Source organism: Excalfactoria chinensis, chromosome 4 (genome assembly GCF_039878825.1).
Source record: "Excalfactoria chinensis isolate bCotChi1 chromosome 4, bCotChi1.hap2, whole genome shotgun sequence".
Taxonomy (NCBI): Eukaryota; Metazoa; Chordata; class Aves; order Galliformes; family Phasianidae; genus Excalfactoria; species Excalfactoria chinensis.
Window position 1 is genome coordinate 20,112,574 of NC_092828.1, and position 17,812 is coordinate 20,130,385.

General features: G+C 36.6%; 1 protein-coding gene across 2 annotated transcripts in view; it reads right to left on the bottom strand.

Annotated features, from left to right (window-relative positions):
* The window catches only part of ARAP2 (ArfGAP with RhoGAP domain, ankyrin repeat and PH domain 2), a 115,155-nt gene that overhangs the window by 50,995 nt on the left and 46,348 nt on the right, over nt 1-17,812 (bottom strand). For both annotated transcript variants that reach the window (XM_072334089.1, XM_072334088.1), the window contains exons 10-15: nt 9,822-9,937; nt 8,746-8,945; nt 7,843-7,928; nt 7,096-7,278; nt 4,623-4,797; nt 1,999-2,133 (exon numbers count right to left, since the gene is read on the bottom strand). In XM_072334089.1, coding sequence (XP_072190190.1) covers nt 1,999-2,133; nt 4,623-4,797; nt 7,096-7,278; nt 7,843-7,928; nt 8,746-8,945; nt 9,822-9,937 — 895 coding nt within the window. The remainder of the gene's footprint in view (nt 1-1,998; nt 2,134-4,622; nt 4,798-7,095; nt 7,279-7,842; nt 7,929-8,745; nt 8,946-9,821; nt 9,938-17,812) is intronic.

A 17,812-nucleotide genomic window follows, 5' to 3' on the forward strand; every position in this document is an offset into this window, starting at 1 on the left:
CATTTGACGATCTACTGCCAAAGAGAGAACTCAAACTTTTTCTCTCACACATTTTTTATGATAACCATCAAACTATTTGCTGAAGATAGTAAGTGATATAATTTCAAGTAATATGTAGTTTATATTTGTATACAAAATGTATATGAATGTATATATATATATATATATATAAACACACACACATATATTCTCAACAATATGGGATACGCGAATGAAAAAGATAATAAGGACAATGGGGAAAAAAAGACTGCATGATTTATGGTGTAAATTGCTCTTAAAAAAAAGAAGGCATTATACTCCTTACACATGACTGAGGAATATTAGAGTCCTCAGATAAGAACAGTTTCTAATTCAGAACTGTAATTTTTAGTCGTTGATGTTAGCCTTATTAAAAGGATGATATGATTACATCTTTCCCCCCTACTCTGTTTGTCATTCGTCTACTAAACCTGCTAATGGTTTTGGGTTGGGAAACATATCTTTCACCCAATGCAGAAACATCAGTTCAGACAAACCACAGGTAAACTGATATTGCATCAAAAGTAAAGCAAACAAATACAAACAACAACAAAAAACAGCAAAACATCTATCTACAGGTCACTAGCACAGTTTTCATGCCGAAAACCTCAGCTGAGGGAAAATAGCTCCTTTCAACTCACCACATATTCTTCTAAGTGCTAAGTGAACTGATAAGAAATAGTCTACAAGGTCTGAAAGCAATTTCATTTTTGTCCACTAAAAAATATTTCATTGTTTCTTAGTATTTTAAGTTATCCTACTAGTGATGCTGACTTATGCACTTCTACTGCTTCTCCCCCCAAAACACAACAGACATTCTGTGAGCATTTATAGATACTCTTCAATCTGTATCTACTTACAGACTTAAACTGCGCTTCGAATACACTACTATATTTGAAGACACACCATTTTTTTTTTTTTTTAAATGATAAAAGCAAATGTATAACCAGACCTGCTCAAAAAAAGTAACACCTCTTATCTTACTGTGATAGCCAATGATGTCAGAGACGGATGTTGGTGATATAGCAGTAGAGCTTTAACCTTCCCACCAATATGACATTCCATTAAATTTTGTTGCCATTTAACAATTGGCAGGAGGGAGGGCAGTCTGACAAAACGGTGTCTGACATGGAAGTGCAAATGAAGCAAAGATATGTCACTGAACTCTTCCATGCTAATAAAACAGCACCCAATGACATGATGAAAGATGAATTACAAGGGCAACATTTTCCTAGCAACAATGTTTTGTAGTTGAGAATTGGCTCCACCAAATAGTTTTATTGTGCTCTTTGTATCTGTTGTGGTTTCCATGGAAATAAATAGGAGGCATTACTTTCAGAGCCACCTATGTATATAATGCATATGTGTATTTAATCATACACACATGGCAGTGTATATAAAAGGTTGGTGGTTAATTACTTTCTTCCCTGAATAAACTCAGAAGAGTTTCAGAGCAACCCACAAAAAAGTTCTGTTCAGCAGCAGCCCAGGGCTCTTCCCTGGTATCTTTACTAACAACTGTTTGAATGCCTTGACTGAGAATTAGTTCTGATGACCAGCCAATATTTTTGACAATTAGGATCAACAATAACAGATAGATACTTCAAAAGTGTATTTAAGTGAGAGCTGTGTGTGTGCCTAATCAGGCATATTATAATTTCAGATGAAAGATACTTTTGTCAGCTAGCAGCATCCTCCCAGGTATAATTAAAGTGAAAAGTATTTGTAAATACTTTTATTTATCAATAATTGTTGTTAACTGAATAATTATTCACTAGTTAAATTTCCTTCCTCTGTCAACCACTGAACAAAGACATTAAGACAATCAGGATTTTCTTTATCTGACAGAAGGCTGTGAAATCAAAAGAGGATATGCCACATCAAAGACATTTTAGTAATGTAAAATGCTGAAATCACCAAATTAATCTATATCGTGCATATTCACTTATTATCCAAATGCATAAAGTAAGAGTGAAATACCTTCTTTTAATTTCTTCTCTGTAAGAAGCTTGGTTGAATTAGAAGAAACTTTGTACAGAAATTCACACAGAAAAGTGGAATGTGAAGAATCTTCAGAGAAGCCACTTTCAAAACTGGTATCATAGCTTGGGAAATCTATTGAAAGACAATGAATTAAACAAAATATAGAACTTCTTCTTTATCAAGGACATAGACAATGGAATCAAGTGCACCCTCAGCAAGTTCACAGATGACACCAAGCAAAGCGATGCAGTCAATATACTGGAGGAAAGAGAAGAGTCAAGCTATCCAGAGGGACTTGGACAGGCTGGAGAAGTGGGCCCATGAGAATCTAACGAGGTTCAACAAGGCTGACTGCAAGGTGCTGTGCTTGGGCCAGGGCAATCCCAGGTATTATTACCAACTGGGGGAAGAACTCCTTCAGAGCAGCCCTGAGGCAAAGGACTTGGAGGTCCTGACAGATGAGAAGCTGTATATGAGCCAGCTGTATGCTCTTGCAGCCAACTATATCCTGGGCTCCATCAGGAGAGGGATGGCCAGCAGGGAGAAGGAGGTGATTGTCTCCCTCTACTCGGCTCTTGTGAGGCCCCTTCTGGAGTACTGCATCCAGGTCTGGAGCCCCCAGTACAAGAAAGACAAAGAGCTGTTGGAGGGGGCCAGAGGAGAGCCACAAAGATGATCTGGGGGCTGGAGCACCTCCCCTACGAAGAAAGGTTGAGGGAACTGGGCTTATTTAGGTCGGTAAAGAGAAGGCTCTGTTGAGACCTCATTGTGGCATTCCAGCACTTGAAGGAGTGTATAAACAGAAGGGGCAATGGCTGTTGATGAGAATGGGTAGGACCGGGGAGGGAATGGTTTTAAACTGAGACAGAATCACAGAATCACAGGGGTTGGACGGGACCTCCGGAGAGCATCGAGTCCAACACCCCTGCCACAGCAGGTTCCCTACACCAGGTCACATAGGTAAGGTAGGTGTTCTGAATATCTCCAGAGAAGGAGACTCCACAGCCCCCCTGTCAGCCTGTTCCTGTGCTCCATCACCCTCACCGTAAAGAAGTTCTTGCGCACATTTGTGTGGAACTTCCTATGCTCCAGTTTCTGCCAGTTTCCCCTTGTCCTGTCTCCACACACTGCTGAAAAGAGTCTCGCCTCGCCACTTTGCCCCCCACACCTCAGATATTTATAGGCCTGGATCAGGTCCCCTCTCAGTCTTCTTTTCTCAAGGCTAAACAGACCCAGTTCACTTAGCCTTTCTTCATAGGGGAGATGCTCCAGATTCTATGATCTTGTTTTCCCAAGCCAGTCCAGAGCCACCAGTTTGCCTCCAGCCTCCAGCCCTCAGGAAACTCAGAAATCTCTACAGAGCTTTTCCATGATTTAATGGATTTGTGGCTGGCTGTATTATTCCTATACTTACAGTTAACCTCACATACTTGCACACAGTTAATTTATCACTGGCTATCCAAGCGAATCTGTTGTTTTAATAAACTGCACTACTCAATGATCTAGCCATAGGAGTTCTCACTGGGCATGGTCAAACTCCTCATCAGAGAGCCCTTTTGAGAGCCCGTATAAAAGTGACAAGGCCAATTGGGCAGTGTGCTGTTTTGAATATGTAATTGTGAAAGTTCATACTTTGAATGCAACCAGACATACAGCTGCACCAAACTGGGCATCACTCAGAATCTAAGTTCAGCTTTCCCAAGCCCCTCTGATATCCAAGGAGAAGCTGGAACACAATATTGTTTATTTTCCACCAAACTTCTCTGTCTTTTCCATGCAAAATCCACTGAAAAACAATTTGAGTTCAGCCTACCAAGTGCTACTTTGCAGAGTCGCACGAGACAATGAAAAGTATGTCCAAAGTTCCTGCTGGATTAGCGCAGCTGATTTTTTCCAGTACAAATCCACATGTGAACAGTCAGACACAGACTGCTTCAGGTAGTGGAAAATCTTTTAAGAAGGGAAGTTCAGGTACATTCATACAAAAAATTGATTTTATGTGTGCCAAAAGATGATTCACTAGAACTATATTTTAATACTTCATGTGCCTGGAAAAAGTCACTGAAATCAGACCTGCTGACATCCAAGGCCAATGTATACAGCGTGCTCCAAGCTATAACAGCAGTTATGACCTGAAAAAGGGTAGTTTTGTAGGATAGATTCTACTACAGACTAAAGAGCAGAGTTGTAAGTCTGTGCACAGTAAAGGCAGATATCAACGTAAATAACTTGTAAGAAAAAACAGGCCTGATAAATACTTCTAATTTTTTTTTTTTTAATTATTATTATTTTTTTAATTCTATGCACCCATTCTTCTTGTTAAAGCCTGCCAATACAAAGCAGATTATGTTTTTCTGCTGTATTATAAACAGGCATTTTGGGGCATGAATCATTGTAGACTTTATCATCATCTTTTGAAGAACTGAAGTTGATGTCCAAGTAAAATGAAAGATTTACATATACGATTTACATACACAGTCTGCTATAATACAATGAATGCTATGTTGCCTTCTCCCCTTTACCATTATTGTTCAAGTCAACACCATTCTTTTTCTGAAATTTTCCCTTCCTGTTTGCTCCATATAGAAGCAGAAGATCAAAACAAAGAGAAAATATCTTACCTGAGAACTTATTATGATAGAGGAATTCCATTTGCAGTCTTTGTCCAGCTTTCTTGGCTAATAAGTATGGAGTACTGTAAACAGGATCACCAGTAGCACACATTACATCAGCCCCACTGAAGAGCAGCATCAGAGTTTCTAGCACATCTTGCTTAACTACAGCAGCACACAGAGCCTTATCATACAGAAGGAAAATAATTAGGTTTAAAGTAGAAAATTATATGCAACAAGTACTTGTAATTTACATACAAATTCACATTCAGTATAGATCCTCTTCATTCTCTAGTTCCATAAACATTGGGAATCAGCAGGAATCATGAATTATGGTCTAAATCAAATCTAAAAAAAAAAAAAAAAAAAAAATCCACCCAGCAACAACAAAGCAGAAAATCACCACCCCATGTTTTGCAGAATTTTGCTGCCACTTGTTTCCCTTGGGAATGCTAACATGAATTAATGCAACTGTGGGGGCAATACATTGTTTATTTATATGAAAAATCCTTTCTCTCTCCTCGCTTTTCTTTGCATACCAAACTATTGAGGAAAACTACTTATTCCAGAGCTCAAAATTTCAACCAAAGAGACTAGATTTAATCCTTGAATGCTATTAGGAGGAAACAAGCTGAAATCATGGGTAGTTTTTCAAAGTCAAGGTCACGGTCAGTATGCAATCATTCCTTAAGGTATCTTTATACTTGATGATCTTCCTCAAGGTTTAAAGATTTCATCACATCCAAGAACATAAAGTTCTTTTCTTTTTCCTATGCAGAAAGACAGAAAATCTTTTAAAATCTTTTTTTTTTTTTTCCTACTGCGATGTTCCAAAACCTTAAAACCAGCCGTACTTTTGCAATTACAGCAATCTATTCAATAAAAATTTCTACAATTTAAAATGTATTTAAATTACTTTGCTAATAGATGAACTTTTCTTAAATGATTAAAACAGAAGTGACTCAAAATAAAAAAGTTCTAAAATTCAGCTACTCTAATAAACACTTAGCATTCAGTACGTAAAAGATAATATGGCAGATAGTTCAGTAAAAGTTCTATAATTACTTGGTAGTGACTACTTATTACACTGTAATTTCATGTCTCTATAGAGAATTCCATCATTTCATTTACCAGTAGTTAAATGATTAAACAGACACTTCCATATCAAGAAAGACTTCAGAAAAAAATCAAGCTTATAAACCACAAAGAGCTATTCTGCTTCCTGTAGTCAGCAGTTACAGCACAAAAGTCTTGTATAACTGCTATCAATAAATTAATAATATTAATATAAATGTTTTATTTTTCAAAGACAAGTATTTCCCCACAAAGGCTAAAAATATTTCCTGATTCCCATGAAATGCAGAAAACCTAAATTCAAAATACACAGAGAGACAGTTATGTTTTGACTAGATGTTTTTCAAAGGTGGCAGTATTTTAAATACCTTTGCTTTGACTTGTTCTATATATAACTCCTCCAACATTTTTTTGCCACAGTATATATATATATATTTAAATGTGAGGCAGCTCTAGTTTATAGTATCACAGAATCCTTAGAGTTGGAAGGGACCTCTGAAGGCCACCTAGTCCAACTCCCCTGCAATGAACAGGAAGTCACCCAGGCATTATCCAGCCTTGCCTTGAAAGTCTCCATGGACAGGGCATCAACCACAACACTAAGTAGCTGTTCCAGTGCCTCACCACTCTCACTAGTTCAAAGCACAGTTACCTTCAAATGATATCACCTCTCCACAGTCTCTGTATATTCTTTGAGACAGCTTCACTAGTATGTAATTGAATGAATTAACTCTGTAATATGTATGCATTATTAACTTCTCCATAATCAAAAACCTTAAGCGGTCATGACTGAAATCAGGAGATAGTACAAGTCAGTCAAATGGACAAAAAGCTGTGCAGAAGTGATAATTAGCATTTTCCACTTTATAACTATAGGCAATTTAGTTGTATTATTTGTGCAAAAGCAAACATCAGAACTCACGTTTTTCATCATTTCATTAATTTTAGCTTATTTCATTTCCAATTAACTACAAGCCACTATGAAAGCATGCATGAGCTACTGCTGATAACACTGAATCATCTAATGTATTGGAATGATAGATGTCAGACATATAATACATTAAAAAATATTAAGAAGGAACCTAAAGAACTGAAGTGGGAATTTTCATCATTGAAGTGCGCATTTGAAAAAGAAAAAAAAAGATAAGATGTGTATTTGTTGATCACACTGGAGTACTTATTACAGGTACAACATAGGCACCATAATCTTTTAAAACAAACAGGAAAAGTAAGAAGTGATGGAATGACTCCTGCAAAGGCTTCCCTAGTAGGATTTATTCAGCTCTGCAAAGCTTGTCCCTCAGGATTTTGAATTTGTTTCCTCAGCAGTTTAACAGAATGATTAAAACACTCACAGATATAATTCAGTACAAAAGTTACAGTAAGAGCTAATTCATTCTGATGTTACCTTATTCAATTGTTCTTTGGTTTTGTAAGGAAAAGGTGCTTTCCTGAATTTTCCCTCTTTGTATTTTTGTGTAATGAATGCAATCCTTTTTTCTGCAGGGGCATCCATGTGCAGCTCTTCATCTGGAGGAAGATTTCCTGCCCAAAAACTGTTTGCTCTCTTATTCCCAATGACGATAAAGAGCTGAATGAAGTTAAAGAGAAAACAAATATTATGAATGACTCTAAATAGTTTTAAGCTGCTATAAATGAAGGAAAAAAATTGAATAAGAGCAAATTGCCTGCAGAAGATTAAAAGGAAGCCTTTCCCATGTTCCACTATGTTCATCTATAAATTAGTAATAAAGCTCATGTCATAATTTTCCAGCAATGGCTACTACACTTCACAAAGCTAACCAGTTACAGTGCTTCAATAAATATTAGAAAATGCCAGTAGAAGGTTAGAGAAGACTAGCACTTGTTTTAAAGAAAATACCAATGACTCAACTCTTACTAACAGCATAACTTCTAAACAGTCCAAACACCTAACCTGGTAGTGAATTTCCCTTCTTCCTAAACCAACATTGTGCATCGTGACAACTCTTCAGAACCATTTCTGTTACTTTTCTCATCCCCAAACCCAGGTGCTTGATCCAGACAGTTATTAAAACAGCTATGTTTTAAAACTTCTTGTAAGTAAAGTGAAAAAATCTCTTATTCACGTGGTTCCTTTCAAAATGTAAGAAAGAGTTAGATTAAGCCAACATACCTCAATTAGTTCATTGCTCCAAATGCTGGCATCCATTTTTAAACTCCTGACCTTTGAATCTCTTGGTCCTAAAGATCGGTGCTGTCCTATAAATACAACAGCATTTTTACTTAACTAAAGCACTTAAACCGAGTTAACTCTACTCCTGAGCTAATATATATATATATATATTTAACGAAAGCAGATATATTCATGATTTTTTAACAATTTATATACATGTCAAAATATAAAAGCACAAAAAAAAAAAAAAAAAAAAAAAAAAGAAGAAGAGGAAGGGGGTGAGAGGGAATAAGGGATACAGATTGCATGTGGCACAGAAACAGTCCACTTCAGGTTATAACTTTGAAATACAAATTTTGTATGTTTGACTATAATTAATAAACAAAGGCTTTTTCACATAGAATAGTCAGAAAAGATTGTTTTGGAAACAAGACCTAGAGTTAAAAAGTATTTGTCTGCATCTAATGCTTATGCACATATTTAAATACAAAACATGACAGAATCAGATTTTTCATGGTATCCGAAAGTGCTATCCCTATTGTCAGTAAAATAGGGCCTGATGTAATACTCCAAATTTATACGCTGCAAATTGTTATCTTTTAGAATGCAGCAATGCAAAAGCAAACCATTTATCAGGAAATGCTAGTGTGTCTTGATTTCCACTAATTGTGGAGGATTATTCATCTGTGGGAAACCAAACACCTTATAAACTGTCATTTATGCATGAAAGTGTTTTAGAATAAGGATGTACTTGGTATTAAAAAAGTTATATTCATTTTTTGTTTGTCAAAACTTCCAAAGAATTGGCACCTCAAAAATAAAAAAAGCCAATTCAAGGACATAAACAGATATGCAAATATGACATTTTGTAGAACCCACACAGTCTCTCATTAATTACTCTACCTGCACACTTCTTACAAATGACAACACAGAGATTGATGGATGCCCAATCAGGATTGGGAGCTTTACAGTCAGCACAGCTTCTGTTGGATTCATTGAACCAAATCTTCTCAGCTACTTCATAATCAGACAGAGTTTCTGCTATCGATTGCTGCAGTGCTTCAATCCAGTCTTGTTTCTCTCTTTCCGATTCTGCTGTAAAGCTGAAACAATTGACTTTCCTGCATTATTGATCTTTATTTTAAAGCCCAATTAAACAGAACCTGTAGTCTCTTATTTCTTACATTTATATCTGAAATCTCTGTAAGAAAAAAAAATTCCACTACACGCGTGTAAATAGAAATTATTTTTTATTTTCACCACTGAAAATTCCCTCAGTCTTTGTTTTGTTATGAATAAAAACACTGCTAGCATGAGCTACACAGTTTTTATAACATTTGTTATATTCCTGAGTTACTTTCAACATAGTTTAATAAAAAAAGGTCAACATAACCAGCATAGACTGATTTTTTCAAAAAAAGCATAAAACAGCAACAATAAACTTAATAAGTTACTAAAGAATAAAAGCAGACATTACCTAACAGAAAAAACAGACAAACAAACAAACAAAAAACAAACAAACAAACAAAAAAAACCTTCCTTTTAAATTGATCTGTTTTGTAAAATAGAAATAATAATAAGTGACCATTGATATGGTGATGGGTCTGAGAAAGTCAAAGATCTACTTATCCTACCAACTAGCCACAGACACAAATCATTGATCAAGACTAACTTGTTCTCTAGGCCACTGAGAAAGAACACTGTATGCACTTCAGCCACCTTTCTCAAGGTTAACACTTGAGAACATATACACAGAGAATAAAGCAATTTCTTCTGCTCTTGCATTATTAAAATTTCACTAATGAAAAACTACCACATTTAAGAAAAAAAGTTTTATTTTATTATATACTTCTATTCTCTTATAAAATCATTGCAAGTCACAGCATCAACAAAAGGAAAGTTTTGTACCAATTTCAACAGAAGATTTTTACAAAGGATAGTACATAATTTTTTACTGTTATTAATATTGAAGATCTCACCTGAAGCTTTTATAAGGAGTAATAATTTCAAAAGATTGTTTTGCAGCCCGATCCACTTGTTTTACATTTGCCACATTCATAGGGATTAAGGTGATACCAAATCCTGTCTTAAAGTCCTATGGAAAAGGCAATAAAGTTTGAGTGGTTATTACTCAATAGCAAACATGTACAGAACAACTAAATCAACACAGTCCAAAAATCCAACAACAGTGATACAATTTTTGGTCACAGAATGCAGGCCTCCTCCTAATTCATTAGGGGATAAAAAAGTCTATATGAAATTACATTCAAACATTCTTCTAGTTGCTAAAATGACCTTGTTTGATTGTTAGAAATGCACTGCAGCTATTAATAAAGAAAAAAATTTAAATGGCTACAAGAAGTTGCTGATGGAAATGGAAGAATCTGTCTTAAATAGTACTTTTGTGGCCATATAATTGTTATAGAACTAAGTCCTTTTCACTGACAGCAGTTTTGTCTGTTTTTAAATAGACTGATTTTAAGAAAAATTGATCACAAATCTTCACTGCTCATGCTTCTGATTTATTATCTGAACAAAGCATCTCAATGTCTTTGAATAAAGTTCTATACAACCAATTAAATGGACTAGGGTTTACTAGTGGTCTAACTCTTAGAAATACTAAGCGTGCTTAGCTTAACCCAGTCACTTTTTCCACTGTGAAACAACACAATTAAAATAAAAATCAATCTTGAAGTAACAGAGGAAATCACAGCCTCTCTTAAATGGACACATTTTTTAACTATACTGACATGTTTCTGAACTACTTCAGAAATCATTGATATTTCCTTCTGAAACTAATTTACATGGTCATCTAATGGCAGTCACCTCACGTGTAATTCACAAGAGGCAAGGGGAACACAGATGAGTTTTCTTCTGACCATCAGGTAGCACTTTTGTACTGCGTGGGTGGCTAAATGCTGGCATGGGCTGCCCAGAGATATTGAGAGGTCTCCACTTTGGAGATATTGAGGAGGAACCAGGACTTGGATTCTGGGCAACCTCAAAGGATTCAAGTGGACCTGTTAGGGGAAGGGTGATGGGAGTGGACCTCCAGAATTCCCCTTTCAACCTCAACCATTCTGTGGTTTCTGGGAATACTAGTGTAATTCTTGGATACATTAACTGCATCAGAAACAAAACCAGGAGCTACCTCACTCAAGCTCTCACCATCTGCAACATGCTCACCTTGTTACTGCTCATATAGAATCATAGAATCAACCAGGTTGGAAAAGACCTTGAAGATCATCAAGTCCAACTGCAGCCTAACCATAGTACCCTAACTCTAAAAACCCTCTGCTAAATCATATCCCTGAGTACCACATCCAAACGGCTCTTAAAAACATCCAGGGATGGCAATTCAACCACCTCCCTGGGGAGCTGATTCCAGTACCTAACTACCCTTTCTGTAAAGAAGTGCTAACTAATATCCAACCTAAACTTGCCCTGGTGCAACTTGAGGCCATTTCCCCTCATCCTGTCACTTGTTACTAGTGAGAAGAGACCTGCCCCACTCTCACTGTAAGAACCTTTCAGGTACTGGAAGAGAGCGATAAGTTCTCCCTTCAGCCTCCTTTTCCCCAGACTAAACAGCCCAGCTTCCTTAGTCTCTCCTCGTAGGGTTGATTCTCCAAGCCCTTCACAAGCCTCGTTGCTCTTCTCTGGACCTGCTCCAGTACCTCCATATCTTTCTTGTGTTGAGGTGCCCAAAACTGAACACAGTACTCGAGCTGAGGCCTCACCAATGCCGAGTACAGGGGCAGGATGACTTCCCTAGTCCTGCTCACCACACTCTTCCTAATACAAGCCAGGATGCCATTGGCCTTCTTGGCTGCCTGGGCACACTGCTGGCTCATATTCAGCCGACTGTCCATCAGCACACCAAGGTCTCTTTCTGTATATAACCATGTAGCTGAGTGTGATCCGTAAAAAGTGCCCCAGTACCAGAGGGGATTAGCTTCAGCAGAGATACCTGTCTGTGAAGTAGCTGTTTTTCTAGTAAAAATTCACCAAAGCAGGCATCACCAGCAATTTTCTTTTCATGAGATTTTCAAAGTTTATAACGGCATTAAACCTCACATAGAGAGTACACGTCAAAAAACTCTTTTCACTTCATTCAACTATTTCAAGGAAGAGCAAATAAAAAATATTGCTTTTAGCCATGACTGGAAAGACTAAATATAACAGAAGATACAAATAAGAGTTCATGCATTTCAGCATAAAAATATATAAAAAGTAATAACTTGTCAGTAAGTACTCAGGATTAACCACTCTTCACATAATCATTTCTTAGATATTTCTTTCCTTTACTCTCATATCCTGCAACAAACACATTTTTATTCTTCTCTCTGATCTTCCATTCCTTTCTCCTGCAGTTTTTCTTTAAAACAATGGTTTTGATGCTGACATAGATGCTTTAGAAGAGAACAGAGAGCTTTGTGAAGCCTACATAGTCTCTAATTCATCCTCAAAGACTGGTTCTATGGGAAAGGACTAGGCAGAATAATCTGTTTTGGAGCATGAAGTTGACAGCATGCACTGCAGCAATGAAGCATTCAGACATGACCAGCAAGAAAAACAAACAAACAAAAAAAAGATGGAGGACAAAAGTATAGCTGCATCTTTAATCAAACAAAAAACACAGAATGAAAAAAAAAAAACAACCTTCAGCTTCCTAGAATTAAGTGGTTTGTGCTTCTGAGATGTAAATTGGATACATATTTCAATTATGCCTATAATTGGCTTTAAAAATTTCAGATTTTTAGAGGGCAGGTAATGAGTCTGTACTTGTACATTAATAACATCACAACTCATTCTTTATTAAATATGTGCCGAATGAAACATGCCAGAAAGCATGAGTTACAGTAGCTTAATATACTCTTATGCCCAGATTAGTTCACTGAATGCAGGAAAAAAAAAAAAAAAAAAAAAAAAAAAGAACTGAAATAAGAACTACCATATTTAGCCAGATCAAAAGTTCACTCAGAACAGAGCATCCCATTAAGCACTGGCAACTGTCATAAAAAGAATGTAAATAAAAGAAGGTACATCCTCATCTTCCCAAATAAGCTTCCAGCAATCTAGGGACTTCCAGCTCAGAAAGCCCATGAACAATTAGCTACAGTCAAGCAATCACACTTAATAGCCATTGACAGCCACATCCTCAAGGAATTTAAACAAATGCATGCTTTAAGGCCTCCACAGCATACTTCATAAATTTCCTAAATGTCAATCATAAGGAAAAAAAAAAAAAAAGTATTTCTTTTTGAGGAACTGAATTTCACTGTTGGAGAAAGTAAGTAACATTTACTTATCCACTTATTTCTTCCTACACCATCTTGAAAATCTCTATCCTGTATTTCCTTCAGCCTATTCTATTTCAAGCTCTTTTCAATGTCCTATGCAAAGCTGCAATTGTGAGGATAGAGAAGCAGGAGCAGCCCATTCTGCTCAATTCCCCAGCTGCCACTGCCATCCCAGTCCTTCTGGCATTTGGGCAGCCCACTTGTTCACTCAGCCAGCTACACCCAGCAGCACCCTTTAAGCAAAAAAGGAAGCACTCTGCAGACATTAGAACTCACACACACATTTGCTGTAATTACAGCCACTACTCAGACATCAAAGTCTGTTGTACTTAAACCCAAGTATCCAGAATTTCACAATCACTCAGAAATATACACTGAGTTTAAAATCTCTTAGGAGGCACACCAACCCTACCAAAAAACCCTCCAGAACCCTCCCAAGTAAGTCAACAATCCCACTGAAAATAACTATTCTCATGTTTTAAATTCAGTGACTGTTTAAGAACTGAACTTCAGCAAGAGAAATGTTGGAAAGGTTAAGAAATTAGAAGTGAGAAATATGATTTTTCAGAACTGAATGTGGTGGAAAATTAACCAATTTCATCTATACATTAAAGTTAAGTTATTTCTGTAATGGTGTAAACAAACTCTTTTTGGTAACTATCCACTTGGCTTAAACCAAAGCTTGGTGAGTGACAGGTACACTGGAATCTACTTTTCACGGTTCAGAATTATATGCTTTCAAGAGCACAGTCTTGTTCTCTCCTTCAGACACAGAAGTGGGAATTGGTATAGGGAAGAAAGAACTGCTCCACTTCGAAAGATAAATTCATTCATTTTGAGTGCACAGGAGGACAATAGGGCCATTCAAGCACTATACAAAATGTACTGGCAGCAAGACCAAGCTGCATCTTTTTGGAATACGAATTGTTTCACTCCTACACACTGAAAGCTCATTGTTCCAGAAAGATTCAACTGTGTAAGACTTTCTGACAAACAACGAGAAGTTTATGATTCAAAAAATATAGAGGAAACTTTTTAAAATATGCATAGAATAGATGTAGACATTTAAGATAGGTCTCAATATGTTTGAGCAGAGATTGAAAAAACTACAAGAGTTTCCATAATAATTTCTTTTTAGAAATAATCATAGATTAAAGATACTCACTAAATTGCACAATAAACTACATGCTAAAAATATTAACAGTGAATGTAGCCAAATATGTGGAAAGTACTGGCTTTCTGATAAGATGTTCCTTTCTGAAGGAGAAACAATTATAACATGTGAGTCCTGTTGTCATTATCATCCTTGTTTGAAATACACAGAATCTATGAAAATCTAGATGGACCTAAACTACAGAAATATATAACCTAATTTATTAGAATACATTCAAAGCACATATATAAACTGCACAGCAGTGAGCTAAACAACTTTCTGTTATCTACTATCTTTTCATAGGCAAAACCTACACTTTTTACAGAAAATTTTATTAGGAGACTTTATTAACATTTCTTTTATTCATTCTGGATGAGATTCAAGAAGTTTCAAAATTAACCTATTTTTCTACTATATCACCAGTTCCATTTTACAGGCACAGAAATACACATTGAGGATAATGAAAGATTAGCCACATTTATGAATAAAATCACACAACTACATCTAAAACATAGTTAATTCTCAGAGTTCCTGAACACTTAAAACTTGTTGTATGCTGTCTTTAAAAAACAGGCCTTATCTTATGAAATTCTTACACAAATGTGGGATCAGGGGGTTACTACTCAGGCTCTCAAAGAATAAGCTTTCTCTATAAAAGCACCAGTCTTCTTTCCAGGAAGTATAAAATTTGATCCTTTTTGTTCCCTTCCAGTCACTTCTGCAGAAATAAAACTTGTTCTGGCTTGCTTCTTATCTAAAATGGTCAAATTTGAATTCATCCAAACATAGAAGATCTAGAGCTGCTGTTTGTGTTCCTTGCCTTTTACATTTTAGCAGTTGTATTCTTGTCTTTGAGTGCTCAGGCTTGTACAAATGTAATATTTGCACAGTCTACAAGTTGATTAAAATGAGATAAACACTGTCCATGGTAAAACATCACAAAACAAAAGCAAACAAAATGAAAACTGCAAATAAACAATCAGCATAATTACACGTTTACCCTTTCTTTTCACATAAAAGTTCTTTGAATAAAACTCCAAGATTTATTTTAAAGGTTAACTATATTATTTTCACATCAGAAATATCACAACACATTTTCATCTCAGGTTTTTGCTAGAGGATTAAAGGGATAGAAGCAACAGCACGGCACAGGAAAACTGCTGCCACGGTTTGATGAGAATATATATATGTGTGTATGTATGTAATACAGTGAATGTAATGAAGTACAGAGCTCTTTAGTGTATACTGAAAATACCCCACTTCTGGAAACTGCTGCATCAGCTGAGTGTCCTCAGTACACAGCAACTTTATTTCAGTGAGATCATGGTCCCTGTTTTTTTTTTTGTTGTTGTTGTTGTCTTTGGTTGTTAGATCTTGGGATTGTACATTACCCTGTGGGAGAGGATGTGGTATGCACACACATGTATGCCTATGACACCAGTAACAGTAGGAAATGCAGTATAATGCTACAAGAGAAATACATTTCATATTTACCTGTATATGTGTTTATTCATGCACTCTTTTTTTAAACAATATTTTCTACTATCCTAGTACCTGTTTTTAAAAAGCTCATCCATATCTGCAACCCTACCTTTATACACAGCAGATTTTGACATTTAATCACTGTGCCTTTGAAAGGAGTTTCAAATCATGACCTTGTACATTTCCTTTAACCTATTCTTGATATATGCAAGAGGTTTTCAGGTTTGCTTTGAGGAAGCAACTACAAAGTTTGTGACAATTAAACTAAGATTTATTTCTGAAAGACCTGAGAAGTCCTCTAATAATTTAACATGATTTAGACTTATCCTTCATTCTAGAGCCATGGCACTTGATTCCCTTCAAACAGACGAATTATTCCACAGAGATTAAAAGCAAGGAACTAGAATCCTTCAGATAAAGCAATCAGCTTTCTTCCCTCTCTCCTTTAATTGGAGGTACAGAGTTCACCCTTTCTAGCTTGTAAGGAAGGCTAATTTCTCCACCAGGTGAGAAAAAAGTTTCCATTTTAATAAGAAAATTAAGATATAAATAATTATCAGAACCTGAGAATCAGCGACTAGTAGCGCAGAAATTGCTTTGATGATATTAATGCTTCTCTCCATGAATTAATATTGATCTCCCCTACTTTTAAACCACACTTAGCCACCCCATTTACCTGTCATCTGACTTTTCAAATCTTTAGAAACTTACGTCCCTTAACACAGGAAAAAAATCTTTAAACATAAATTTTAGATAATAATTAAACATCACAGACTGGAATCAAAACTGCCATGAGTAAATACAGATGCACTCTTTTATGGTCTTCTTAATGAGGTCTCAAAATAAAATCTCAACGAAGCACACAGTATATAATTATACAAATAAGAAAATGATGTTAGAACAACTTGAAGTTTACCAACTTGAGTCCTGATGAGCAAGATTCTGTAGATTTGTGCACATCCATTATGATATCAATTTTATGTTCTTAACTAAGTAAAATTCCTGTCCCATAATAGAACAATTTGAAAACATTTTTGAAATCAGAGCCTGAATCATTTTGTAACAATGACCTGACATCAGTAATTTGAGAGGGTGAAAAACAAGAAGAAAGCAAATGGTGAGAGTGAGAAAGGACACTTTAGGTTAGCTCCAGTCGGTGCCATGCACTGTAGGTTTTTGTTTGCAGTGAAGTGTACTGGATATGCTACTTTCATTACGCTATAAAGAAATCTAGTATATATATTTTGAGATGGCACTATGATGAAATCCAATACATAAGAAGTAGAAACAACTGAGAGATTACTTTCAAAAACTTCTTCCTAAATAACATGTTGAGGTAGCTAGACTCCTAGATGTAACTTTTCACAGAATCTCAGAATGACCCGGGTTGGAAGGGACCTCAAGGATCATGAAGCTCCAACCCCAATGCCTGGCAGAGCCACCAAACTTCCATGTTTACTAGATCAGGTTGCCCAGGGTCCCATCCAAACTGGTCTTGAACACCTCCAGGGACGGGGCATTCACAACCCCCCTAGGCAGCCCGTTCCAGGACCTCACCAATCTCCTAGTAAAGAACTTCACCCTAACATCCAACCTGAATCTTCCCTTTTTCAACTTAAATCCATTTCCCCTTGTCCTGCTATTATCAGCCCTTTCAAAGAGTTTACTCCCTTCCTGATTATAGGTTCCCTTTCAGGTACTAAAAGGCTGCAATGAGGTCACCCCACAGCCTTCTTTTCTCCAGGCTGAACAAGCCCAGCTCCCTCAGCCTGTCTCTGTAGGGGAGGTGCTCCAGCTCCCTGATCATCTTTGTGGCCCTTCTCTGGACCCTTTCCAACAGCTCTCTGTCTTTCTTGTACTGAGGACTCTATACACAGTACTCCAGATGGGGCCTCACAAGAGCAGAGAGGGTCAATCACCTCCCTATCCCTGCTGGCCACCCCTCTCTGATGGAGCCCAGGATAACATTTGCTTTCCAAGCTGCAAGAGCACACTTCTGGCTCATGTTATGTTTCTCATCCATCAGGACCCC